The 25,974-nt window shown below is 48.6% G+C and overlaps 1 protein-coding gene across 1 annotated transcript in view; it reads right to left on the bottom strand.

Moving 5' to 3' along the window:
* Positions 1 to 25,974, bottom strand: part of LOC147666024 (methylthioribulose-1-phosphate dehydratase-like) — a 266,831-nt gene that overhangs the window by 74,902 nt on the left and 165,955 nt on the right. Inside the window, exon 13 of the mRNA XM_086949317.1 lies at positions 18,908 to 19,043. Within this exon, the coding sequence (XP_086805443.1) occupies positions 18,908 to 19,043 (136 nt within the window). The remainder of the gene's footprint in view (positions 1 to 18,907; positions 19,044 to 25,974) is intronic.

Below are 25,974 nucleotides of genomic sequence, written 5' to 3'. Positions count from 1 at the left end.
GTAAATGTGAAAGAATATGAAATTGGAATCCAAAATTAAGTTAGTATACTTACCTCGGTTCGTGTGAGCAGTGCAAGTACAGCAGACCGATTTCAGTATGGACAGCCGGTGGCCTCAATTGTAGCACTGATATGTATCAACACTGGGAGAAAGCATTGAGAGCCAAAACACACAAAGAAATATGCTAGAGCCTATCAAATCACATATAAGGTTTAAATCTATTTAGTAGTTTTTAGTGATCAGATCAACATCCGCCACCTACATCCATATAACAAATCCAGTTTAGAGAAAAAAACTTTTTTTTTAAATCCAGCCTAACATTACAATTTTGATTTGTGTTTGTTTGGAAATTAAATACAATATTCCATAATATGTGTATTTATTTGCTACATTTGTTTCGGTATTTTTGTGGATTGTATAGACGCTCAAATCATAGTCTTTGCTTAGTCGGGGCCCTGCATTCAATTTAGTGACTATGTGGGGGTCCACAGAGGTCAAAAGGCTCAGAAGGATAAGTTACTTACCTGTGATCCTAGTTCTCTTCCAGGGGTATCCTCATCAAAGTCATAAGCACTGAATATTCCCGCCCATGTGCGGGACCCCGGAAATAATACAAAAATATATATGTATAAAACACATATATCTCGCTCCACATATATGTATGTACATATATAATTTTTCTCACATCAATGCAGCCCCAAAACTGAGGCTAAACAATGCAAACACATATACATGAACTGCAATTAGTAAGGAATCAAAAAACACATTAGGTCAAAAAACCCTTGAACTTTGTGTTTTAATGAGTCAAACCACTCATAAATCCTGAAAATTGCTTATAAATAGACATTGTTAGCCCTCAGGCTGCATTGCAAAACAATAGCATAGAAAATGAAACCATTTTCACAATAACTGGCACCGTGCCTTTAAGGCAGCCATGACCCCAGGCTTCCCATCATGCCTCAGGGGTGACAGTTAGGTCAGTTGTTCTTTGCATAACCCTGAAGACAGGGATAAACCACAATACTGAAATAGTAACAAATGTCATTTACCTGGGGAGGCGGGTGGGTTGCTTATGACTTTGATGAGGATACCCCTGGAAGAGAACTAGGATTACAGGTAAGTAACTTATCCTTCTCTTCCAGGGGATCCTCATCAATAGTCATAAGCACTGAATAGAATAGCAAGCCCATCAACCACCTGCAGGTAAATGAGAAGTACATGACCCAACCAGAGCATAACAGCCAAATCTTCAGCTGTTAAACAGATTCCTCAGGGAGGCCTGGCCCACCTGGGTATCTGCTCTCGTGTCAGAATCTAGACAGTAATGTCTGGTAAATGTATGGACAGACCTCCAGGTCGCCGCTTTAAAAATCTCAGACATGGGCACATCTTGCAGGTAAGCCGCCGTGGCTGCTCTACCTCTAGTAGAATGCGCCTTAGGAGTACCCCCTAAAGGCTTCTGCGCCAATTGGTAAGCAAGCTTGATACACGAAACGATCCACCTGGAGATAGAACGTTTCGAGGCTGCATGACCAGTTCTGATCGATCCGTAGTTAACAAACAATTTATCAGAATGTCGAATAGACTTGGACCTGTCCAGATAGAACTTTAAAACCCTTTTCAGGTCCAAAGAGTGTAACGCCCTCTCAGCTGGAGTAGAGGGATTAGGAAAGAAAGTGGGTAAAGAGATAGACTGATTGACATGAAAATCTGATACCACTTTAGGCAGGAAAGAAGGATGCGTTCTAAGCACCACTCTGTTCAAATGAAAGACTGTATACGGTTCTTTAGTACATAGGGCCTGAATTTCGCTCACCCTACGGGCTGACGTAATCGCTACCAAAAAAGCCGCTTTCCAGGAAATATGCTGTAAAGAAGCTTTATGAATAGGCTCAAAAGGCGAACCCATCAATTTTGATAGGACTAGGTTCAGCTCCCAAGGCGGAGCAGGAGGCCGTACAGGAGGGTACACCTTCTTTAGACCCTGCAGGAAATCTTTTACTGCAGGAAGCTGAAAAAAAGAAGTTTGTGAAGGTGATCGCCTATAAGCTGTAATAGCGGCTAAATGCACCTTAATGGAGTTAAACTTCAAACCTGCTTTAGTCAGGTACAGCAAGTATGGGAGAACTGCTTCTTCCTGACTTTTTCCCGGATTGTGACCATTCTGCATGCACCACATATAGAATCTCTTTCACTTGCATGCATAAGAATGTCTAGTGGAAGGGCGTCGTGCTTCTTTCAGAATGGACATGCAGTCCTGTGGCAGCCCTAGATGGCCATACTGAATGACCACAGGAGCCATGTTGCCAAGTTCATTGAAGGAAGGTTGGGATGGTGAATCCTCCCGTTCATCTTCAACAACAGGTCCTGCCTGCATGGAAGCCTCTTGTGAGGAGACACTGATAGGTGAAGTAGGTCTGTGTACCACCATTGTCTCGGCCAGTCGGGGGCAATCAGGATTATCGTTGTGCACGAGTGGTTCAGCTTGCTCACCACCTTCGGGATCAGCGGAAGGGGTGGAAAGGCGTACACAAACTGCCCTGACCAGTCCATTAACAGAGCATTCCCTCTCGTTCCTGGTCGATAGAACCTGGAGGCGAAGCTTGGGCATTTGGTGTTTTCGTCGTCTGCGAAGAGATCTATTGAAGGACGATCCCAAGACTGGAAAATGTCGTCTAGCACTTCGTCATTGAGAACCCAGTCTTCTCTGTCTTCGAAGTGCCGACTTAGCGCGTCCGCCCTCACGTTCTGCTCTCCTGGGAGGTGGACTGCCTGAACAGACAACTTGCGAGCTAGAAGCCAGTGCCAGATGCGCTGGGCTTCCAGTGACAGAGTTCTTGAGCGTGTTCCTCCCTGCTTGTTCAAATAGTACATCGTGGTGGTGTTGTCCGTCTGTACTAGAATCATTTTCTCTTGAAGCGAGGGAAGGAACGCTTTGAGAGCCAGGTGAACTGCTCTCAATTCCAGCAAGTTGATATGATAAGTGCTTTCCTTGGGAGACCACAGACCCTGCACTTGTAGGGGTCCCATGTGCGCTCCCCATCCTTGTAATGATGCATCTGTGATGATTGTTTGTGTTGGAGGAGGTTGATGGAAGAGAACTCCCACCTGCATGTTCTGTCTCTTTGTCCACCACTGGAGGGAAGATTGAGCTACCTCCGACAAAGTGATCCGATCGTCCCATCGATCTGAGTGTTGGTCCCATTTGTCCTCCAGATCCTGCTGAAGAGGACGCATCCGAAGTCTCGCGTTCGGTACTAGGAAGATGCAGGAAGCCATCGACCCCAAGAGTGAAGCTATCTTCCGCACCTTCTGGGACCTGTGGAGAAGAACTTGCTGGCACTTGAGGGCTATCGAAAACTGTCTCTCCTCCGAAGGAAACACTTTTCCTACTTCGGAGTCTAGCAGAGCTCCTAGGAAGTGGATCTTCTGAGTGGGCTGTGAGACAGACTTGCTGTAGTTGACATGTAGACCTAGACGCTGACAAAGTTCTATGCATGTCTGGAATTGTATCCTTACGTTGCTTGGAGTTGGACCTTTCAACAGCCAATCGTCTAAGTATGGGTATACGAAGACCCCCCTGCGGCGTAGAGCTGCCGCCACCACTGCGACACACTTGGTGAACACTCTGGGAGCCGACTTCAACCCAAACGGAAGGACTTTGAACTGGTAGTGAGAGGTCCCCACCCGGAATCGAAGGAATCTCCTGTGATCTTGCCGTATTGGTATATGGAAGTACGCATCTTGAAGGTCCATCGAACACATCCAATCCCCCTGCCTGAGATGTGGATATATCTGGTGAAGCGCCAACATGCGAAACTTTTCTTTTCGGACATGCAGATTGAGTGTTCTCAAGTCCAGAATGGGCCTGTATTCTTCCTTTTGGCCCTTTTTTCTGACCAGAAAATACCTCGAGTACACTCCTTTCCCCCTTTGGGACACCGGAACTCTCTCGATGGCTTATTTCTCGAGGAGTGTAGCTACTTCTGCCTTTAACCTTTGTAGCTGGTGGCTTGATGTTGACATCGGGGAAACGTGTGGAGTTAGACGATGGAAACGAAGACAGTACCCATTCTGCAGCGTAGACAACATCTTTTGTAATGGCCTGCCACTCTGTCCTGTGATGCGCAATGCTTCCCCCCACTGGAGTGGGTAACGGCGCTGGGGGAAGTGAAGACTCATTGCTTCTGCTGAGCTTTATTGAAGTTGTTGCCTTGGCGCTGATTTCCATTTCCCTTGGAATTGCCCTTGCCTTTGTACTGTGCCTTTTGCTGGCCCTGCTGGTTCTGGCCTTTCTGCCATTGAGGGGTTTGAACCCTCTGTTTTGAATAACCTTTGTTGTTCGAACGGAATTTCTTCTTGAATTCCTTTTTCTTCTCGAGTCCCACCGCTTTGAGAGTGTCCAACTCGGTCTTCATCCGCTGCATCTCCTGATCCGCACTTGCTCCAAAAAGAGATGTGCCTGAAAAAGGAAGGTTTAGGATTCTTGCTTGAGCCTCTGGTTTTAATGCTGTGAGGCGTAACCAAGATGTTCTCCTTGCTGTAACTCCGTGCACATAGCCATGCGCAGCCAGCGTTGCCCCATCAGCTGCCGATCCTATAATCTGATTGGAGACTTGGCTGCCCTCCATCAGAACTTCCTCAAAGTCCTTTTTATCTTCCTCAGGAAGTTTTGCGGTAAATCTCTGAAGTGAGTCCCACAGAGACCTGTCATACCTGCCGAGCAGGGCTTCCGCGTTGGAGACCTTGAGGAAAGAGGCTGAGGTGTTACACACCCTTCTCCCCCATGAGTCCTGCACCTTGCTATCCTTATCCGGAGGTACCGTGGATGAGGAAGCCACCGCATTGGATTTTCTTGCCGCCGTAATGATCACTGAATCTGGCGGGGGATCAGCTTTGAGGAACAGAGGATCCTCTTCCGGAGGACGATACTTTTTGAGAATCCTCGCTGGAACGGATTTCACCGTTGCCGGAGTGAGGAAGACTTCATTCACATGTTCCATTATACCCGGAACCAACGGCAACAACGGTTTGGGTGCTGATCTATGTTGCAGGGTTTCGAATATGACAGTCGTCTTGACTTGTGGAGCTGTCATCGGTACTCCCAGCTTCGGGCTCCCCTGCCCAAGATATCTTGGAACGAGAAAATATCCTCAGTTGGAGACACTCTTGAACGTGGACTGTTTGTAAGAGTCGGGGAGTACTCCCTGTGAGATCGCGTTCTCAACGAACTTGAAGAACTACGTGTCCTCTTGGACCTAGATCTTCTGCTAGAACACGTCTTGGAACGAGATCGTTCTCTGTGACGAGAATGTCTATTACTTGAGTGCTTAGAACAAGACCGTTCTCTGCGGGGAAGAGGTTGGTCTCGATATCGCTTTAGGCGATCTGCTGTCTCCTTGTCCTTTGCCCAGTGGTGAAGAGGTCTATTCCACCTTGGGGAAAGATGAACAGAAGGAGACTTGTGGACGGGATCCTTCGCAGGTGTACGTGACCGTGGAGGTTGATCCGTTCGATCCTATTGCGATCTTGCAGGGGATTTGGACCTCCCCCTATTAGATGCGCCGCTCTGTCCATCCGAGGATCTGCCACTCCGAGATGATGAGGAAGATGAGGAAAGACTCACCAGAGATCCAGAGGAAGACCTCGACCGAGATCTTTCTTCTGCGATCCTCCGTCTCTTGGCAGGAGGATCCTGCACTGGAGATTGTTCCACCTCCGCAGCCGATGCTGAACCTGGAGAACCCAATTGTGGCTCTAGGACATGAGTCTGGTCCAATAAGTCACTTTCCTTGTCCCGAACCACCTCCTTTGATTTTGCAGGAGTAATGTTCTTTGTCTGCGAAGAACTTCTCTCCCTGGATCTTTGCTGATCCCTCGACGGTGGTTGTATCGACGCCGAGCAGGTAGGCGCTCCCTCGACGTCGACCGTAATTTCTCTAACGTCGACCTCGGGTGGCGATGACGGTCCTTCGACGTTGAAGGCTGTCTGCTCGACGTCGATGGAGGCTGTTTCGACGCCGATCGCCGCTGATTTGACGGCGACTGGGCGTGCCTCGACTCCAAATGCCGCTCCGACGTCGAACGCTCTTGACCAGGCGTCGACGTTGGCTGCATCGACGTCGACCGATGATGTGTCGACAGAAGCTCCCTCGACGTCGAACGACCATGGCTAGTCGTCGACGGAGGATGGCTCGACGTCGAACGCCGATGGACCGACGTCGACGGAGAATGCCCGACGTCACAGCATGACGATGCTGTTTCGACGTAAGTAAATCAAAAGGAGACTAGCTAAAGATGGGGTTAGTCTGACATTAATATTGTTATTGTCATAGCTACTCAGTATCGTTTTGCCAATTGGCAGTGGCACCTGTTGGGTTTCTTTAGAAAGCCCTCACCCACCAACCTAGTTGGTGGCATGTTTCATCATCGGGCCCACCCAGTGACACCTAGCGTGTCCCGGGCATGCTTCGACGCCTGATTACAGCGGAGCAGGTATGTCACTGTGTGTGCGGTGTGAGGTGTTCAGATAGGTGAGGTTAAAACGGCTTGGCGGATGGTCCCTGGGGTGAGGATACTTTATTAAAAGGGCCTCCGTCAGCGGTTAAAAATAAGGCTGTGGGACGTTAGAGGCGGGTTACGACCTCCTACGTCCTAAGAGTGTCAACATGTTTCAGCCAGTGCCTTATTACTAATCTGGCTTTCTTCAGGACAATAAAATATGTGTAGGTTAAAAATAGGGGTTGTGTAGTGTAGTCTATGTGTCTACACGCCCTAAAGTGTATATAACTGTGAGAGGGGGGGGGATTCCCTTCTCAAGATCACCTGTACATTTAACATTGAGAGACAGGGACAAGACAGACATGGGAGAGAAAGAGTCACTAGAAAGTATTGATCATATGTTATGACAGCCGGCTTAATAGCGATTTAGTGCAGGCTATGAGCGGCTCAAGTGTAATGATACTGGTGGTACCATTATTGTGGAATCGCACTAGAACTTCGAGAGTGAAGTGATTTAAAACAGCGGTATAGAATACTGCAGTAGTGAATAGTGAAGCATTTTGGCGCAAGGACCATGTCTTACGCTTTCAAGGCTTGCTTTTGCTCCAAGGTTATTGAAGTGGCAAGGGGTGGCCCTAGTAGGGAGAAAAAGGACCACTGGGGTAAGGAGACCTGTGGGAGAAAGTTTGGGTAGCGCTTACCTATGGTAGAGATGTTCAGCATACTCACAGGATTTCTGGCCAGCACCAGCGTGGGACCTGTTGTGCCTCCTTCGCAGAACCGGTAGTGAATGGCTGCTGTTGCCGTTTTTTTATACTGCCATTAATTGTATAAGTGAGGGCACCTGGAGGAAAGAGTAATGGTGGAAAGACTCGCTTTGCGGGTCGTTATCGCGCTCAGGTGTGTGCCCTTCGTATCGCGCTGGTGCGCGGTATAGTGCTAAGGCTTTAGCGCATGCGTGGATGTAAGGAGTGGTCGTGCGCATGCGCGGCCGTGATGTGGTTCGCGCATGCGCAGCCGGGAAGTGGTCCACGCATGCGTCGTAGCACGAGTCCCTTAGAGTGCGTGCATGCGCAGATATTCCTGGTAGCGCCAGCGCACAAGTAACTGCTGCCTTTGGTCCTGATTGGTTACAGGGGCGGTTTCAGTGGCAGGATTAATAGCGTTTGGGACACATGGTTGTTCCCAAGTGCTGGGATGGCCAGAAAGTCTAATGTATCCTGTTTGCACCCTGCTGGGGTGGAGCAAGTGACAGGGGGCATTATGAATGCGTTAGGGACACATGGTTGTTCCCAGGTGCTGAGATGGCAAAAAAGCCCAATTTCTCTAGGTTGCGCCCTGCTGGGGTGGAGCAAGGAACCGAGGGCATTATAAATGCGCATGATTGGTCAAGGGAGGCAATGGGAGATAATAGTGAGACTAGGTTCAAGTCGGTGGCTCACAGGGCAGTCTGGTGGCCATCATAGGGTCAGGGAGTTCCAGGGGATGGCATCATTTAATCCATCTGTAGCTGTGGACAGACGGTATATCCATCTTTGTTCTTTGTTTAACAATTTTTTATCATTGTTAATTGGGCTGACTGGTATTTGCTCAATGACTGTCCAGGTGAAGTCATTGGGGGTGTGGCACTGGGTGATGAAGTGGTTTGTCAGTTTGCTAATGTTTTTCTTGCAGCGCATTGTGCTGCGGTGCTCCGTTATCCTGGTCCTCACTTTACGTGGACCAGGTTAAACAAAGAACAAAGATGGCTTTTTTGCCATCTCAGCACCTGGGAACAACCATGTGTCCCTAACGCATTCATAATGCCCCCTGTCACTTGCTCCACCCCAGCAGGGTGCAAACAGGATACATTAGACTTTCTGGCCATCCCAGCACTTGGGAACAACCATGTGTCCCAAACGCTATTAATCCTGCCACTGAAACTGCCCCTGTAACCAATCAGGACCAAAGGCAGCAGTTACTTGTGCGCTGGCGCTACCAGGAATATCTGCGCATGCACGCACTCTAAGGGACTCGTGCTATGACGCATGCGCGGACCACTTCCCGGCCGCGCATGCGCGAACCACATCACGGCCGTGCATGCGCACGACCACTCCTTACATCCACGCATGCGCTAAAGCCTTAGCACTATACCGCGCACCAGCGCGATACGAAGGGCACACACCTGAGCGCGATAAGGACCCGCAAAGCGAGTCTTTCCACCATTACTCTTTCCTCCAGGTGCCCTCACTTATACAATTAATGGCAGTATAAAAAACCGGCAACAGCAGCCATTCACTACCGGTTCTGCGAAGGAGGCACAACAGGTCCCACGCTGGTGCTGGCCAGAAATCCTGTGAGTATGCTGAACATCTCTACCATAGGTAAGCGCTACCCAAACTTTCTCCCACAGGTCTCCTTACCCCAGTGGTCCTTTTTCTCCCTACTAGGGCCACCCCTTGCCACTTCAATAACTTTGGAGCAAAAGCAAGCCTTGAAAGCGTAAGACATGGTCCTTGAGCCAAAATGCTTCACTATTCACTACTGCAGTATTCTATACCGCTGTTTTAAATCACTTCACTCTCGAAGTTCTAGTGCGATTCCACAATAATGGTACCACCAGTATCATTACACTTGAGCCGCTCATAGCCTGCACTAAATCGCTATTAAGCCGGCTGTCATAACATATGATCAATACTTTCTAGTGACTCTTTCTCTCCCATGTCTGTCTTGTCCCTGTCTCTCAATGTTAAATGTACAGGTGATCTTGAGAAGGGAATCCCCCCCCTCTCACAGTTATATACACTTTAGGGCGTGTAGACACATAGACTACACTACACAACCCCTATTTTTAACCTACACATATTTTATTGTCCTGAAGAAAGCCAGATTAGTAATAAGGCACTGGCTGAAACATGTTGACACTCTTAGGACGTAGGAGGTCGTAACCCGCCTCGAACGTCCCACAGCCTTATTTTTAACCGCTGACGGAGGCCCTTTTAATAAAGTATCCTCACCCCAGGGACCATCCGCCAAGCCGTTTTAACCTCACCTATCTGAACACCTCACACCGCACACACAGTGACATACCTGCTCCGCTGTAATCAGGCGTCGAAGCACACCCGGGACACGCTAGGTGTCACTGGGTGGGCCCGATGATGAAGCATGCCACCAACTAGGTTGGTGGGTGAGGGCTTTCTAAAGACACCCAACAGGTGCCACTGCCAATTGGCAAAACGATACTGAGTCGCTATGACAATAACAATATTAATGTCAGACTAACCCCATCTTTAGCTAGTCTCCTTTTGATTTACTTACATATAAACCGGGGATCTGGACTAGCTATCTGGTCCTCTCTCTCCCTCTTGATTCTCGCACGATGCTGTTTCGACGTCATACGGCTCGCCGTCGAGCTCTTCCGCTTCGACGGCGACCTGTCCCTTGACGCTGACTGAAGCGGAGGTACCTTCGATGTAGACGCTGAAGACATCTTCTTCGACGCCTGCTTCTCCAACGCCGATCCCGACGTCGAATGTGAACCAGTCGGGGCTTCTCTCGACGTCGACCGCGTCTTCCGACTTTTCTGCTTCTTGGGAGATCTTCCTCTCTCAGAAAGCCCATAAACTCTAATCCTCTCCCGATCTTTAAGAGTCCTGGAAGTTAAAACCTAGCAGTGTTCACAGGTTTTAGAGGAATGAGAGTCTGGTAGGCACAGGATACATACTGGATGAGAGTCAGTCTTGGCCATCTTCCTTCCACATGAAGGACAATTGTCAAAGAGAGAAGGCATCTTTGACATGAAAAATACCTTTTTTTAAGTACAAAAATTGTTTAAGCAGCACTCTATGTCTAAAAGACGTCGAGTGAAGTCAAAAATTCTAGTTAAAGTTGAATATTTTTTGACAGAAAGTCAAAAAGAAAAGGAGCTGTTTCACCAGGGTCCTGACTGAAGGAGCCGGAAAGAACAACTGACCTAACTGTCACCCCTGAGGCATGATGGGAAGCCTGGGGTCATGGCTGCCTTAAAGGCACGGTGCCAGTTATTGTGAAAATGGTTTCATTTTCTATGCTATTGCTTTGCAATGCAGCCTGAGGGCTAACCATGTCTATTTATAAGCAATTTTCAGGATTTATGAGTGGTTTGACTCATTAAAACACATAGTTCAAGGGTTTTTTGACCTAATGTGTTTTTTGATTCCTTACCAATTGCAGTTCATGTATATGTGTTTGCATTGTTTAGCCTCAGTTTTGGGGCAGCATTGATGTGAGAAAAATGATATATGTACATACATATATGTGGAGCGAGATATATGTGTTTTATACATATATATTTTTATATTGTTTCCGGGGTCCCGCACATGGGCGGGAATATTCAGTGCTTATGACTATTGATGAGGATCCCCTGGAAGAGAACTGCGGCTCTAGAGAAACATGAAAAAAATATATCTACCTGCTGCACAACTCTCGGTCAGAATGACCATAGCATGCATCCCCTTCTGTAGAAAAATATTAAAGCGGTCCAAATTAACATGAAGTAGTCTATTCTACTCAGTCTCAAAATCGAGGGAGACAAGAAGATGGGGGTGGATGAGAGCAAACAGTGAGAAGTGAAGCAAATGTTCTTCCCACTACCAATGTCTAGGAAACTGTCTCACAAAACAGAGAGCAGTTGAACTTGATTAGCAGCTGTAGGCAGTCCGTTCTCGTTCTTCTACACATTAAAAAAATGTAAGGTACTTGCATTTCACAGACCTTCTTATTATCATGGAATGCAGTCTGGTCAAATGTATTTTGTTGCGGGGACAGCAAATGACTTTAGGTGGCCAAAAATGAATAGTTTCTCCTGTTGAAGACCAGATGAGGTTGAAACGATTCTCTGCTTTCTGTAAACCACCAGGTCAGAGTGGGACTCTTGCCAAATCTCATTAGCTATTATGTGCAGGTCGCCTTACTTTAGAAGTTCTCTGGGTGTCACTTTAGAGCAAGAGGAGGTGAAAAAATACCTTTGTTTATTGAACTTAAGCGAAAGGGAAAACATGGTATCCCCCAGTATCACTAAAGAGGAGGCAAATAACCGCACTTATATAGGCAACTTTGCTCCTTTGTAATCACTCTGACAGCTGGTTTTGTATCTGGGGCTAGATTCCATATCTGCAGATCTGTGAACTTTGATTAGATCGATCGGGAAGATTCAGGATATTCATGAGCAGTAAAAGAGAATGCAAACCAACCAAAATATTAACCAGCACCAGAAGGGAAGCTCTGGGCTACTGGGAAGCTCTGGGCTACCAAGTAGGCAGGACAATAGTGAGAGAGAGCACCTAAGCACAGGCCAGTGCCGGAGGAACAAGAGAGGCACTAGTACAGCAGGAGATGCAATAAGTGCTCCTGACCACTCCTACAGCAACAGCTCCTTTTAGAAGACCTCAATCGGAAGACTGCTCATGAGGACCTCAAATAGTCTTCAAGGACCCCACCCTCAGAAGATGACAGCAATGAGGATGATGAGGACAGCTGGTCTCAGACAGGGAGGAGTTGATGGTAATATGGGACAAGGTAGGCCTACATGCCAAGCCTAGGGTAGAACTGGGATCATGGAGCCCAAAGAGATCCTCATCAGGTATGTTCAGGGGAGATGTCCCTCTGAGACATTTTCACACAGGGTGGGTGAGAGAGGATAAGGTTGATTTCTCTGTACGAGTTTGAGACTCCTCGCAAAACAGATCTGCCTAACACCAGAATAGCACACTGAGAAGAGGAAACAAACATTCAAAATCTTGTAGTGAATATGCTGCCTAGTGTTGGGTCCGGATGATTGCACATTGTTGTCCTGGAAGAGTCTTCGAAGTATCACGAGATAGGTGGCTCCTCCCCTGGACTACAGTGCGCATGGGCATCGACTCTATCCCCAGATTGTTTTTAGCCATTGTGCAGAGATGGAGTGAAATAGTGTAAATGATGACCATGCTAATGTTTGAATGCAAGAAATTACCTGCAGCCGCTACGGGCGCCGGGGAGGAGGGCGGGCGATATGAATGTTAGCAGCCCTACATGCCAAGAACAGATGCATACTGGTAAGTAGCATATTCAGTTCGAGGCATGTGGGCTGCTAAATTCATATCTGTGCATAGAATACATAGCAGTCCCTCCATTAACGGCGGCCGCCCGTGCCGGCTGCAGAAGTTTGAAAAAGAGTTTTAAGAACAGCCTGACCTACAGCTGCCTGCTGTTTGGAATGCACATCTACACAGTAGTGTTTAGTAAAGGTGTATGGAGTAATCCACGTGGCTGCTCTACAACTATCTTCCAAAGGAATATTACCCAGGAAAGCCATGGAGGCCCCTAACTTGCGTGTGGAGTGGGCCCTGGGGGGGGGGCGTTAAAGTGTGCTTAGCCTTGTGGTAGCAAATCTGAATACACTTAACGATCCACCTGGCTATTCCTGGCTGTTTCTGCCTTGGAAATGGGGTTGCCTTTGTGCTGGGCTCAGAAGGCAACAAATAGCTGTTGTGTCTTTCTAAAGCTTTTGGTCCTGTCAATGTAGTACAGAGCATTCTTTCTGCTACTGTTTCAGGGTTTTGAAAGAATGTGGGTAGTTCAATGGATTGATTGACATGAAACTGCGACACCACCTTAGGGAGAAACTTAGGGTTAGTGCGCAGCCTCTGGCTCTTGTATCGTGAGCGCTTGTAGCTCACAAACACGCCGTAGCGACGTGATGGCAATGAGAAAAGCCACTTTCCATGTCAAGAACTGAATCTCACAGGAATGTAGAGGCTCAAAGGGTGGTCCCATCAACCTGGTGAGGACCACATTGAGGTTCCACACAGGAGCTGGTGGGGACCTGGGGGGGATGACTCGTTTCAGCCCTTCCAGGAATGCTTTGATGGCAGGCACCCTGAAAACTGAGAGGTGCTGCCTGTTTTGGAGATAAGCTGCTATCGCGGATAAGTGTATCCGAATGGAAGCATACGCCAGATTACATTTGTAAAGATGTAACAAATAGCAGATGATATTAGGAATGGATGCATGTAGCGGGTTGATATGATGTTTTGTACAGTAAATGACAAACCACTTCCATTTTGCCGCATAGCAAGCTCTGGTTGTTGGCCTTCTTGCCTCCCGGATGACGTCCATGCATTCCGGGGGCAAATTAAGGTAGCCAAACTCTAAGACCTCAGGAGCCAGATCGCTAGGTTCAGCTGTTGCGGATCTGGGTGCTGAATGTCGCCATGGTTCTGCGTCAAGAGCTTGGGAGTGAGGCGCAACCTTTGATTCGGTACCACGGAGAGTTCCAGAAACGTGGTGTACCAAGGCTGGCGTGCCCACGTTGGAGCAACCAGGATGAGTGTCATCGAGTGTTGCAGCAGCTTCCGTGCCACCAGCGGTATGAGAGGGGCTGGGGGAAAAGCGTACGCAAATTTGCCTGACCAGTTCATCCATATCGCATTGCCCTGCGACTGTGGGTGTGGGAACCTGGCGGCGAAGATTGGGCATTTTGCGTTCTCTTTTGTGGCAAACAGGTCTATCTCTGGATGACCCCACTGCTGGAAGTACGGGTGGAGTACTGATGGATGTTTCTCCCACTCGTGCATGCTGAGCAGATCCGCCAACCGATTGTCCACGCCCGGGAGGTGTTCCGCCATGAGGAAGATGTTCCTTTGAATGGCCCACTTCCACATGCTCTGAGCCAGATGAGACAACTGTGGAGAGTGTGTGCCTCCCTGCTTTTGGATATAGTACATTGTCGTCATGTTGTCCGTCCGGATCAACATGACCTTGTTGCACAGATAAACTTTGAAGGACTTCAGTGCCATGAAGATTGCCATCAGTCCTAAGTAGTTGATGTGCATCTTCTTCTGCTGTACCGACCATAGCCCCTGCACTGTGTAGTGGAGTACATGCGCTCCCCAACCCTGGAGGGATGCGTCCGTTGTCAGGATTATTTGTGGCACAGGCTCCTGGAACGGTCGGCCCTTGCAAAGGTTGTGTGGAGTCCACCAATGCAGAGAGTTGTATGCCCGACCAGTTACCAACACTAGGTCTTTCAACTGCCCTTGAGCCCGAGTCCACTGGGGCGCCAAGCATTCCTGAAGCGGACGCATATGCAACCTCGCGTGCGGGACTACGAAGATGCAGGAGGCCATCATGCCTATCAACTGCATAAACACTCTCGCAGGGAGTGAGTGCTGCGGTCTGAATCTTTGAATCAGCGACTGGATGCTGTTGCTCCTCGCTGTGTTCGGCTGAGCTTTAGCAGTCCGAGTATTTATAGTCGGGCCCAAATACTGCCGCACATGTGCTGGCTGAAGGTGCGACTTTGGATAGTTGAGCGAAAACCCCAGACTGTGAAGAAGGTGAATAGTGCGGGACATGTCTGCGGCGCACTGCTGTGCCGACTTGGCTTGAACGAGCCAGTCGTCCAGGTAAGGGTAGACATGTATGTTCTGTCTCCCGAGGTGCGCCGCCACCGTTGCCAGACACTTTGTGAACACTCTGGGAGCAGTGGTCACCCCGAAGGGTAGGACCCTGAACTGGTAATGCCTGTTTAGAATGGTGGTATTTTTTGTGGGATGGATGGAGTGGTACGTGAAAGTAAGCATCCTTGAGGTCCAAGGTTGCGTGAAAGTCTCCCTGGTTTAACAGTGGAAGAACTTGCTGCAGAGTTAACATGTGGAAGTGTTCTGAAAGAATATACATGTTGAGGGGGCGTAGGTCCAGAATGGGTCTGAGTGAGCCGTCCTTTTTTGGGATTAAGAAGTACAGGGAATAAACCCCTGTGCCTTGTTCCTCCAGTGGCACGAGCTCTATTGCGCCTTTTTGCAGCATCACAAGAACCTCTTGCTGCAATTAGTGCAAGTGCTCTGCCGACATAGGACGTTGTCTTGGGGGTATGTTGGGTGGAGTGGACGTTAACTCCAAACAATAGCCGAACTGGATAAGTTTCCTTACCCACCTGTCTGTGGTGATGGACTTCCAGACTGGCAGGAACTGCTGGAGTCTCCCCCCGACAGGTGTTGGATGGTCGGGGGGCAGTGACAGGAAGTCACTGTTTGTTGGCGGTAGAGGAACGGGAACTGTTGTTGCCTCTGCCTCTGCCCTTGGCGTGGTTTCCTCTGTAACCTCCTCTACCCTGTTTGGTGTATGAGGACTGTGCCCCACTTTTACTGAATTGCGCCTGTTGTGCCAAGTGTCCTCTGGTAACACCCCGAGTGCCTGAGCGACGAAAAGTGCTCCCTCTGTATTGCTGAGACTGAAGTGCACCCATGGATTTCGCTGTCTCAGTATCTTTTTTAATTTTCTCGAGGGTGGAGTCCACCTCAGGGCCAAACGGTCTGTCTGGATTAACGGGCTGGTTGAGGATAACAGTCTGTATCTCTGGCTTGAACCCTGAGATGCGGAGCCATGCTTGACGCCGTAACATCACACTAGTATTTACCGCTCTGGCTGCCGTATCCGCAACGTCGAGCGCACATCTAATTGCAGCGTTGGAGATGAGCTTGCCTTCTTGGATAAGCATCTCAGCTCCTTCTTTAAACTCGTCTGGAAGGTGTTGTAAAAGCTGCTCTAAGGTGTCATAGTGTGCTCTGTCGTATCTGGCTAGCAGAGCTTGTGTGTTGGATATGCGCCAGATGTTTGCTGCCTGCGCTGCCACCCTTTTCCCCGATGCCTCCAGCACTTTTGACTCTTTGTCTGGGGAGGAGCTTCACCTGTTGTTTGTGAGTTCGCCCTTTTGCGAGCATTAGAGACCACCAAAGAGTCCAGAGGCAACTGGCCCCGTATGTAAGTTGGGTCCCCAGGTGCCGGCCTGTATTTTTTCTCTATTCTAGGGTTGACAACCCGAGCTCTTGTTGTTTCCTTGAAAATGTCTGTGGCATGCTTAAGAACACCCTTAAGCATTGGAAGTGTTTTTACGGTTTTCTCAGCAGCAGAGAAAGTGTCAAATAGAAAGTCAACGTCCACAGGGTCAGCATGCATTTCCACCTTATGGTTTGCAGCTGCCCTCTCAATTAAGGCATTGAACGCCGCAGAATCTTCTGTAGGAGAAGGCTTTGCTCCAAAAGCTTGTGGGTCATGGACAGCTTGTTGGTCCCCTTGATCACCTGAGGCCAACCATGAGTCTTGTTGCTCATCAGGGTCTGTGTTTTCTGGAAAAGTATACTCCTCGTCCTGATCACCTAGTTCTCCATCTGAGCAAGTGGGTGAAGGCGATGGGCTCCTTGCAGGATGCAGAGGAATGCGCTCAACAAGTTCCGGCGTTTCTGGCGCTGGCCTCTTCTTTTTCAGAGGGATTACAAACGACTCCAAAGGCTGTGAAGTAATCTTCCTCTTATAGAGCGTTAATCTTCCCGTGTCGGCGTCGATATACTGTTCCGACTGCTCGTCCAATAAGGGTTGTCGACTCAAACTGCCACTCAGCTGAGTATGCCCTACCCCTTCTGAGTCCTTAGGCACCGACCGTGGTGCAAAGGCTTTTGGCACCACTTTGGGTGGTAGAGTAAAGAGGAGTGGCTTGGAGCTGTGGAGCTTTGTGTACCAAGAAGCTAGAAAGACATCCCTGTGTCCATAAGAACCGCCCAACCCAAATCAGGTAATAGCTGAGGACACAAATCCTTAAAGAATACTGAATTAAGGCAAAGTAAATGTCCACCTCCACTCTCAGAACGCAGCTTCTGCTCAATTCACTCACCCAATAGTACCTTTGCCTTTTAACCTGTACAGAGTTTCAATGTATTTGCCTAAATTTGCACCATATAAATAATACACACAGGCAGCAAATAGGTACTGATGTCAGGGTGCATGAGTTTGTTTGATCATAAAGGTCATAGAAGGTATTGAGGACAATGCTTAAAGAGTAGAGGGCTATAATTAGGCCTGGGTATAGTTCGCACATAAAATCTCAGCAGAGTTTGGCAAGCAGCGGAGTGCGGTGCAAACTGGTTCGCGCTGATCTTCCTGCCGCTCGGGTTGGAATTCTACCTGAGCAGCAGCTCACACTTGCGAACTTCTTGCAGGCGAGCGCGAGCAGGAAAAAAACTCCTGCGAATGGAGGCCTAGCTATGATATGTGCGGCTGACATCAAACGGAGGCAAAATATGGTCTCAAGAAGTATGAAAAGTAGCAGTCACTGTCTTGAGAAGCCAGTGCAGGGACATGTTAAGTCTGGAGTTTGACAAATACCTGTCCGGATAAACAGCAGCTGCACAGGTCATCTCACACCTGTTTTGGGAGTGGGTGGTAAAGATTTGCAGAACATGAGTGAGTTTAGCAGTTTAAAGGAATAATAGTATAAAGCATTCAATACAACATCTGTTTTATCCCCACAAACCAGACCTAGAAACAAAGTAAATCTAAGCAATCTAAATCTGTTAGGACTATTTGGAAGGTCACTGTAAATTTCTCAATATGAATCTGTTATGTATTCTAAATTCAGAGAAGATATATATATGAAGAGGTTTGGAGTAATATCAATTATTTACATTCAGAAGACAGTCGGTCTTCCTCCTATTACTATTCTTGTATGTCTTATGTGGTTGTTCATTTTACTTTCACTATAAATAAACATTCCCTAGTAGATGGTTTAATTAGAATAAAATATAAAGCATTTTAAAATCTGTTCAATGTTGTCAGCACAGGGCAATATTAATCATAAAAAACGTAAATACTGCAGGTTTTTTTAGTCCGGCTTGTTGCTCCCTATCTTACAGAAAGACAAGGGTAGACCAGCTATCCTTCCTGACCCTGTTCGCACTCCACTCTCGGATACTGTATTGTCCCAGACACCATTGAGGACAAGGAAAGACTGTATGGAGAAGGTAACAGGATGGCATGGAGTGAGCCACAGGAACAGCCAGCGGCAGCTTGCAGGGAAAGGGGGTGGCGGGACGGGGGTTTTAAAAAAACAAAATAGAACAAAGAAAATCACTTCCCTCCTCCTGGCCGCCGGCTCTCCTCCGTCGGTGCTGTGCTTACTGAGGAGCCCCAGAAGCAGGAAGCACAGAGGCTCCCGTAAGCCAATCACAATACTGCTGTCAGCAGCGTTGTGATTGGTCTGAGCGCCGTGTTTCGGCACTCAGGCAGGGACTGGGAGCCAGAGCATATGTACCACTCAGGTTGTGTATTACAGCCTGGTGGAGAACATGCTAAGTGAGCCTGACTGTTTGGCCGGCCCAAGATAGGCAGCCAAACAGTGAAGGGCATTTATTGTGCAAAACCCACTCCATCTCCTGTAACACCAGCCCGCCCAGCCCTAACCCAGCCCTGTAGCTACGAAAAATAAAATGATAATAACAATGATATGATAATAACAATGTTATTATCATTTTATCTTTCCTTTTTCCAACTCTGAGAGCAGTGGCGCCTCGCTTCTCCGCCTAAGAGGAGGAACCGCCTGTCTGAAAACAGGCAGGGTCAGTGGGTCATGTACCTGTAGTAGCCTCCGGTGGTCCCTTTCCTGATTCCCTTGATCATTTCCTGGTGAGTGATACGGAACTCCTTTCCTGGAAAGAGGAGAGTAGCCATGACTGCAAACTTGGAATGAGTGTGAATGACGGCTCCGGCCCCTGAGGTGGGAGAGAAAAGGAATGCATAAGTGACTAACAATCTCTGAATACAAGATTACTGCAATATCAGACACTGCTCCATAAAAGGCACTGAATTAATAAATGACAATTTAACCCCACTCTCTATGCACACAACATTTTTTGTTGGAATTTATGTTTTAATTTACATTCTACTATCCATATCTTGTTGTTGGTTATGTATTGTATGTGAAACCTTTTGAACAAAAGAAAATAAACAAATACAACAAGCAAGAAAATGTGTGACACTGACTCTTTAAAACATTGATATTACTGGAGAATATATTCTTAAAATGAAATTGTTAATCTAATGCAGGACTGTCATTGAGGTAATCTAACCTAGTACCATGCTTTAGCAAGTGTTTGCTTCCAATTAAACAACTTCAAATATAATATTACAGTCATAGCCTGCTGTTGTGGGCTATATCAGTTGTTGAAGGCTCTGAACTAGAGTTACAGACCTGAGTACCAGGCAAGGACCTAAAACGAGGGAGAGGGCCTTTAACAACCGGTATAGCCTGAGCAGAGGGCTACAAGACTATTAGAACATATGGCCCAATGAGGGTAGAATGTTCTACATTTAAAAGGGAGAAATAGAAAGCCAACCACTGGAATGTAGGAGCAGAAGGCTTATTCCAACCATTATAAGACCTGAGCCTCTTTAATGTTCTACAAATACAGACATTTATTATGCAGATACTCCTACATCTCATGGAGCAGATAATTGGCAAAAAGGACTGATGTAATAGCTTTGTTCACAAAGTTAATTGGATTTTACAGCAAAAGTGGCTAGTTTTAGGAGTGTAAATACACATCAAGCATTCACAAAACATGCACTTGAAAATATGTGCACCTACATCTAATGTTACATCAGTATGTTGCAATATACATGTGTTTGAATCTGCTTAGAAGGGATAGTTAGTGGGCAATTCCTAAAAGGGATGCCTTGCAAAGCAAGCACCACCAACTAACTTGCAAGGTCAGTAGTAAATTTAAATCAATGGTGGCAATAGGGTGGGAACAACCTAACAACTGGTGGGGTTGTACTGGCAGAACTTTCTCACAAGGAAATAAAAATCCCTGTGATTAAAGAACAAGTTACTTACCTTCGGTAACGCTTTTTCTGGTAGATACTATATCTGCCTGTGGATTCCTCACCGTGTGAATATCCCCCTTGCGCCAGCAACATTCGGAAATTCTTTTTCGTAGCCTCGCGCCGACGTGGATAGGACGTCATAGAGACACGGCTCGGCTCGCGACTCCGCATACTCCACCGACGCCTACAATAGGCCCACGCCGGCGTGATGACATCAGTTCCGCCTTTTTTCCGTGCCATCGAGGCACACGGACGGACCAATGACAGTAGATATATACAAAGTATACACAGCATACAATAGCCAAGGCAAAACACACAGTGTAAAGCAAATGCAGGAAAGCAAATGAAACATTTCCTTGACAACAAAATAAATATACATTACAGTACAATAACTCTGGTATAGAAGAGTGGACAACGGGGAGGCGGGTGGGTCAGTGAGGAATCCACAGGCAGATATAGTATCTACCAGAAAAAGCGTTACCGAAGGTAAGTAACTTGTTCTTCTGATAGATACATCTGCCGTGTGGATTCCTCACCTTGTGAATAGAGTCCCACAGCAGTCCCCACTCCCGGAGGAGGGTGTCCACTCTTCTAAACCAGGAAATCCTGAAGGACAGAGCGCGCAAAGTGGCCGTCCCTCCTGACTTCGGTATCCAAGCAGTAATGCTTCGCGTAAGTGTGGAGGGAAGACCAAGTTGCCGCCCTACAAATGTCCTCCACAGGAACACCTCTAGCCAAAGCAGAGGTAGTTGACTTAGCTCTAGTGGAATGAGCCCTAATACCCTCTGGAGGTTCCTTACCGCCCAAAGAGTAGCAGATCTTTATACAAAGAACGATCCATCTTGATAAAGTTCTTTTATGGACCGCTCTCCCCTTCTTGCAGCCAGCAAAGCCAATGAAGAGTTGATCGTCCAAGCGATAGTCTTTAGTTCTGTCCAAATAAAAAGACACCGCCCTCTTAGGGTCCAGACGGTGCAACCTCTCCTCCTCCTTGGAAGGGTGTGGGGGAGGATAAAAGGTAGGGAGGGTAATGGATTGACCAAGGTGGAAAGGAGTCACCACCTTAGGGAGAAAAGCAGCCCTGGTCCTAAGAACCATCCGATCAGCATGTATGGCCAGGAACGGGGGCTTGGAACTTAGAGCTTGAAGCTCACTCACCCTCCTTGCCGAGGTAATTGCAACCAGGAAAACTGCCTTAAAGGTTAAAAGCCTCATAGGACATTTATGCAGAGGCTCAAAGGGAGAGCCTATCAGAAAAGTCAGAACAAGATTCAAGTCCCACTAAGGTACAATAAAAGGAGTAGGAGGGAACTTGTTTACAAGACCCTTCAAAAACCTCAAGACTACAGGTGACTTAAAAAGAGAGGGCTGATCAGGCAAACAAATAAAAGCCGACAGCGCCGAAAGATAGCCCTTAACTGTGGCGACTGCCAGCCCCTGTTGCGCCAAAGAAAGAGCAAACCGGAGCACATCTGATAAATGGGCCCTCAACGGATCAATATCATTCTCACCACACCAAATAACAAACCTAGACCATCTATAAGAATAGACAGTCTTAGTGAAGTCACGTCTGGCAGACAAAATGACAACCACCACATCAGGTGTGAGAGAATAGGAAATCAGGTTGCCCCGTTCAATCTCCAGGCATGAAGGTGCAATGTCTGGAGGTGGGGGTGTAGAACCTGCCCCTCCATCTGAGAGAGGAGGTCTGCCCTGAGAGGGAGACGGAGCGGCGGGTGAGAGGAGAGGTGGAGTAGATCTGTATACCACACCCTTCTTGGCCAATCCGGGGCGACCAATATAACTTGGGCCCGGTCTTGGCGAATTTTCCTCAGAACCCGAGGAATCAAGGGTATGGGAGGAAACGCATAAAGGAGTTGACTTCCCCAACTCAACTGAAACGCGTCCCCCAAGGCTCCTTGCATCGGATACTGGAGACTGCAGAATAACGGGCAGTGAGCATTCTCGCGAGTGGCGAACAGGTCCACCCGAGGAGTCCCCCACGTCCAAAAGACGTGACGAACCACCTCCGGATGAAGCCTCCACTCGTGGTCGGCAGAGAACTGCCGACTGAGACTGTCCGCACGCACGTTCAGAACCCCGGCCAGATGATTTGCCATCAGACAAATCTGATGGTCCTGAACCCAGGACCAGAGACGCAGAGCCTCTCTGCAGAGACACTGCGACCCCACTCCTCCCTGCTTGTTGATGTACCACATCGCGGTCGTGTTGTCCATCAGGACTTGGATCGACTGACCGCGAAGGGAAGGGAGGAAGGCCTTGAGCGCCAAACGTATCGCCCGCAACTCTAGAAGGTTGATGTGAAGCAACCTTTCCTCTGGAGACCAAAGACCCTTGACCTCCAGATCCCCCAGATGAGCACCCCACCCTAGAGTGGATGCATCCGTTATCACCGTGGCCACCGATGGAGGTAGATGGAAAGGCTTTCCTTGTGACAGGTTGCCTTCCACGCTCCACCAAGACAGATCCGCTGCAGTTTCTCTGGAGATCTTCACCGACTCCCCGAGATCTCCGTTGTGCTGATACCACTGCCTGCGGAGACACCACTGGAGTGCCCTCATGTGCCAGCGTGCATGGTTGACCAGGAGAAAGCAAGAAGCCATCAGACCGAGCAGGCGAAGGACCTTCAGGACTGGAACGACCGCTCCAGGGTAAAGCAAAGGAATCATTTCCTGTATGTCGCGAATCCTTTGAGGAGGAGGGAATGCACGACAAACAGTAGTGTCCAGTACGGCACCTATGAACAGGTTGCGCTGGGAGGGCACCAGGTGAGACTTGGGTACATTTATCGAAAAACCCAACCTGTACAACAACTGAGATGTCTCTTACAGATGATGGAGCACCTTCTCTGACGACTCCGCTTTGATCAGCCAGTCGTCCAAATACGGGAACACAGGTATCCCCGATCTCCTGAGATGAGCTGCCACCACTGCCATCACCTTGGTGAAGACTCGAGGCGCAGTAGTAAGACCAAACGGAAGGACTGCAAACTGGTAGTGCTGCGACCCAACCGTGAAACGGAGATACTTCCTGTGCGACTTCAGGATGGGAATATGAAAATACGCGTCCTGTAAGTCGAGCGACACCATCCAGTCTCCTTCCATCAACGCTTGAAGAACCTGAACAAGGGTGAGCATCTTGAATTTCTCCTGCTTCAGATAGAGATTCAAGATCCTGAGGTCCAGGATTGGACGAAGCCCGCCATCCTTCTTGGGGATCAGGAAATACCGGGAGTAGCATCCCTGACCCCTTTCCTGCTCTGGGACCACCTCTATCGCACCCTTTCGTAACAGAGTTAGAACCTCCTCCTGCAGAAGAGACAGATGTTCCTGAGTGCAAAAACCTTGACAAGGAGGGTAAACAGGGGGGAAATTCCCGAAAGGGAAGGGCATACCCATTTTCTACAAGATTGAGAACCCAAAGATCTGTCATAACCGATTCCCAATCCTGTAGAAAATGGGTAAGCCGACCCCCAACCGGACCCACATGATCCTGAATAGCGGATCTAGGGCTGCTTTTCTGCGGCAGGGGGGTTGGAAGAGGTGGAGGAAGAGGAGGGCTGACGTCCACGAGGACGCGCTCTTTGCTTTCCCCTGTACGATCTGTACACTGAATTTTGCTGCTGCTGCTGTTGCTGCTGCTGCTGTTGGCCTTGCCGGAAATTCCGAAAGGAGCGACCAAAACCCCTGAACCTTCTGCCGGAAGAAGCGCCCCTGATCTGGAGGCCCAAAGACTTCGCTGTTGCCCTGCAATCCTTGAATCGCTCAAGAGCCGCATCCGCCTTCTTCCCAAAGAGTCCTGAGCCATCAAAAGAAAGATCAAGCAGAGTCGCCTGAACATCAGCCGAAAAGTCCGATGACTTCAACCAGGCTGATCTCCTAGTGGCAACAGCGGTGCCCATAATACGAGCCACAGAATCAGCAGTGTCCAGACCACATTGGATTACCTGGCAGGCTGCTGCCTGAGTGTCAGAAATCACCTCCTCAAAATCCTTTCGGTTTGCGTCAGGAATTTTAGGAGCCAGGATACGCATGGAGTCCACCAGGGCATGCACATACCTCCCCATTAGGCATGTGGCATTAGTTGACTTTAAGGCCATACTAGCCGATGAAAAGGTCTTTTTTGCCATCTGGTCCTGTTTCTTTGCTTCCTTCTCACAAGGAACCTGAGGAAAGGCAATAAGACCCTTCTTTGAACAGGCAGCCTGAATGACCAGGCTCTCTGGAGAAGGATGTGAAGACAGAAAAGCCGGGTCCTCAGGAGCGGCCCTGTACCTCCTTGCAACACTCTTTGATACCGCAGGAGCCGACAAAGGTTTCTTCCAAACTTCCATAATAGGATCAGTCAAGGCATCATTGAATGGAAGTAAAGGCTCAACTACAGAATTTGGTGAATGCAAGACTTCTGTGAGGAGATTAGACTTGACTCCACTGTAGGCAGAGTCAATTGAAGAACTCAGCAGCTTTCCTCATAACCAGATGGTAAGGCTGGATATCCTTAGAGGGAGCACCTGAGCCTGAGGGCAACTCCCACTCTGGAGAGAAATCAAGGGTCCCTGAATCCGCCAATTCCTCAAAACAGCTCTCCTCTAGTTCACCTTCTTCAACATCAGACTGTGAGCCCAAGTAACTCTGCTCCTCCAAAAGGCGTTGTGCTTCTCTTCTTGACCTCTCCTTTACACGCCTCGCAGCCGGATCCACCAGCGGCTTCGACGAGTTCGGGGCCGGTATCGAATCCGACGGCACAGAAGAATGCCCTCGAGGATGATCAGGAGCAGGCGACGCCGGAATCGGCGTCGACGACGTCGGCGGAGCCGGGAATTGCCAATGCGGCGTCGGAGCCGGCATGTAAGGCATAAACGGAGCCGGAGGATAGGAGTGAGGAACTCCCAGGCTGAAAGCCAAAGGACCCATGGGACCCGAAGGTGCACCAGAGGGGTACCACGCCCTTGAGAAGACACCATACCTTGCGTTGAGAAACGCTGAAGGGTCCTGGCCTGGAGCAGGAAAGGGCGGCTGAAAACTATCAGGCCGGTCCTGAGGAGGGATCGAATTCGGCTCATCGACAGGCGCAGAATCCACATCCTCCCGGGCCTCTTCCTCTTCTCGGGCCGGGGACGGCGCCAGAGACGGATTCGGAACCGGTGAAGCATTCGGAGCCGGAGATGGAGACCGCCCACGCGACTCAGATGGCGAGGCCTCACCTTCATGCTCGGAGACTTCGAGGGTAACCACCTTCGAACGTACCTTCTTCGGTGACCTCGACCTCGAGCCCGACTCCTTACCAGAGCGACGTCGGGACTCATGTCTCCTCTTCTTGTGCTTCTTCTTCGACTTCGAAACATGATCCGACGCCGACTTCGAAGACGACCTCTCTCGAGAAGCAGATCTCGACCTCGCCCTGGACTTCGACCTCGCCCTTCGAGAACGAGACCTCGACGACTTCTCCTTTCCAGCTTTCACCTTAGCAACCAGAAGTTTGGCTTCTCTCTCCCTCAGGGCCTTCGGATTCATCTTCCGACACGAAGAACAATCCTCCACATCATGGTCGGAACTTAAACACCAGATGCAGTCTTCATGGGGGTCGGTAATGGACATCATTTTACCAAACTCCCTGCAGGACTTGAAGCCAGTCTTCTTGGATGACATCTTCGAAGAGACAGGATACAGAGAAGCAGAATAAAGTAACAAAACGGCAACAATGTACCAGAAGGCTACAGAGATTCCCGATAACCGTTAGCGTCGAAGACGCGGAAAAAAGGGAACTGATATCATCACGCCGGCGTGGGCCTATTGT

The sequence above is a fragment of the Lissotriton vulgaris genome, unplaced genomic scaffold (genome assembly GCF_964263255.1).
Source record: "Lissotriton vulgaris unplaced genomic scaffold, aLisVul1.2 SCAFFOLD_1221, whole genome shotgun sequence".
NCBI classification, from domain to species: Eukaryota; Metazoa; Chordata; class Amphibia; order Caudata; family Salamandridae; genus Lissotriton; species Lissotriton vulgaris.
The sequence above is the reverse complement of the archived record's forward strand: the minus strand, read 5'-3'. Positions and strand labels throughout refer to the sequence as shown.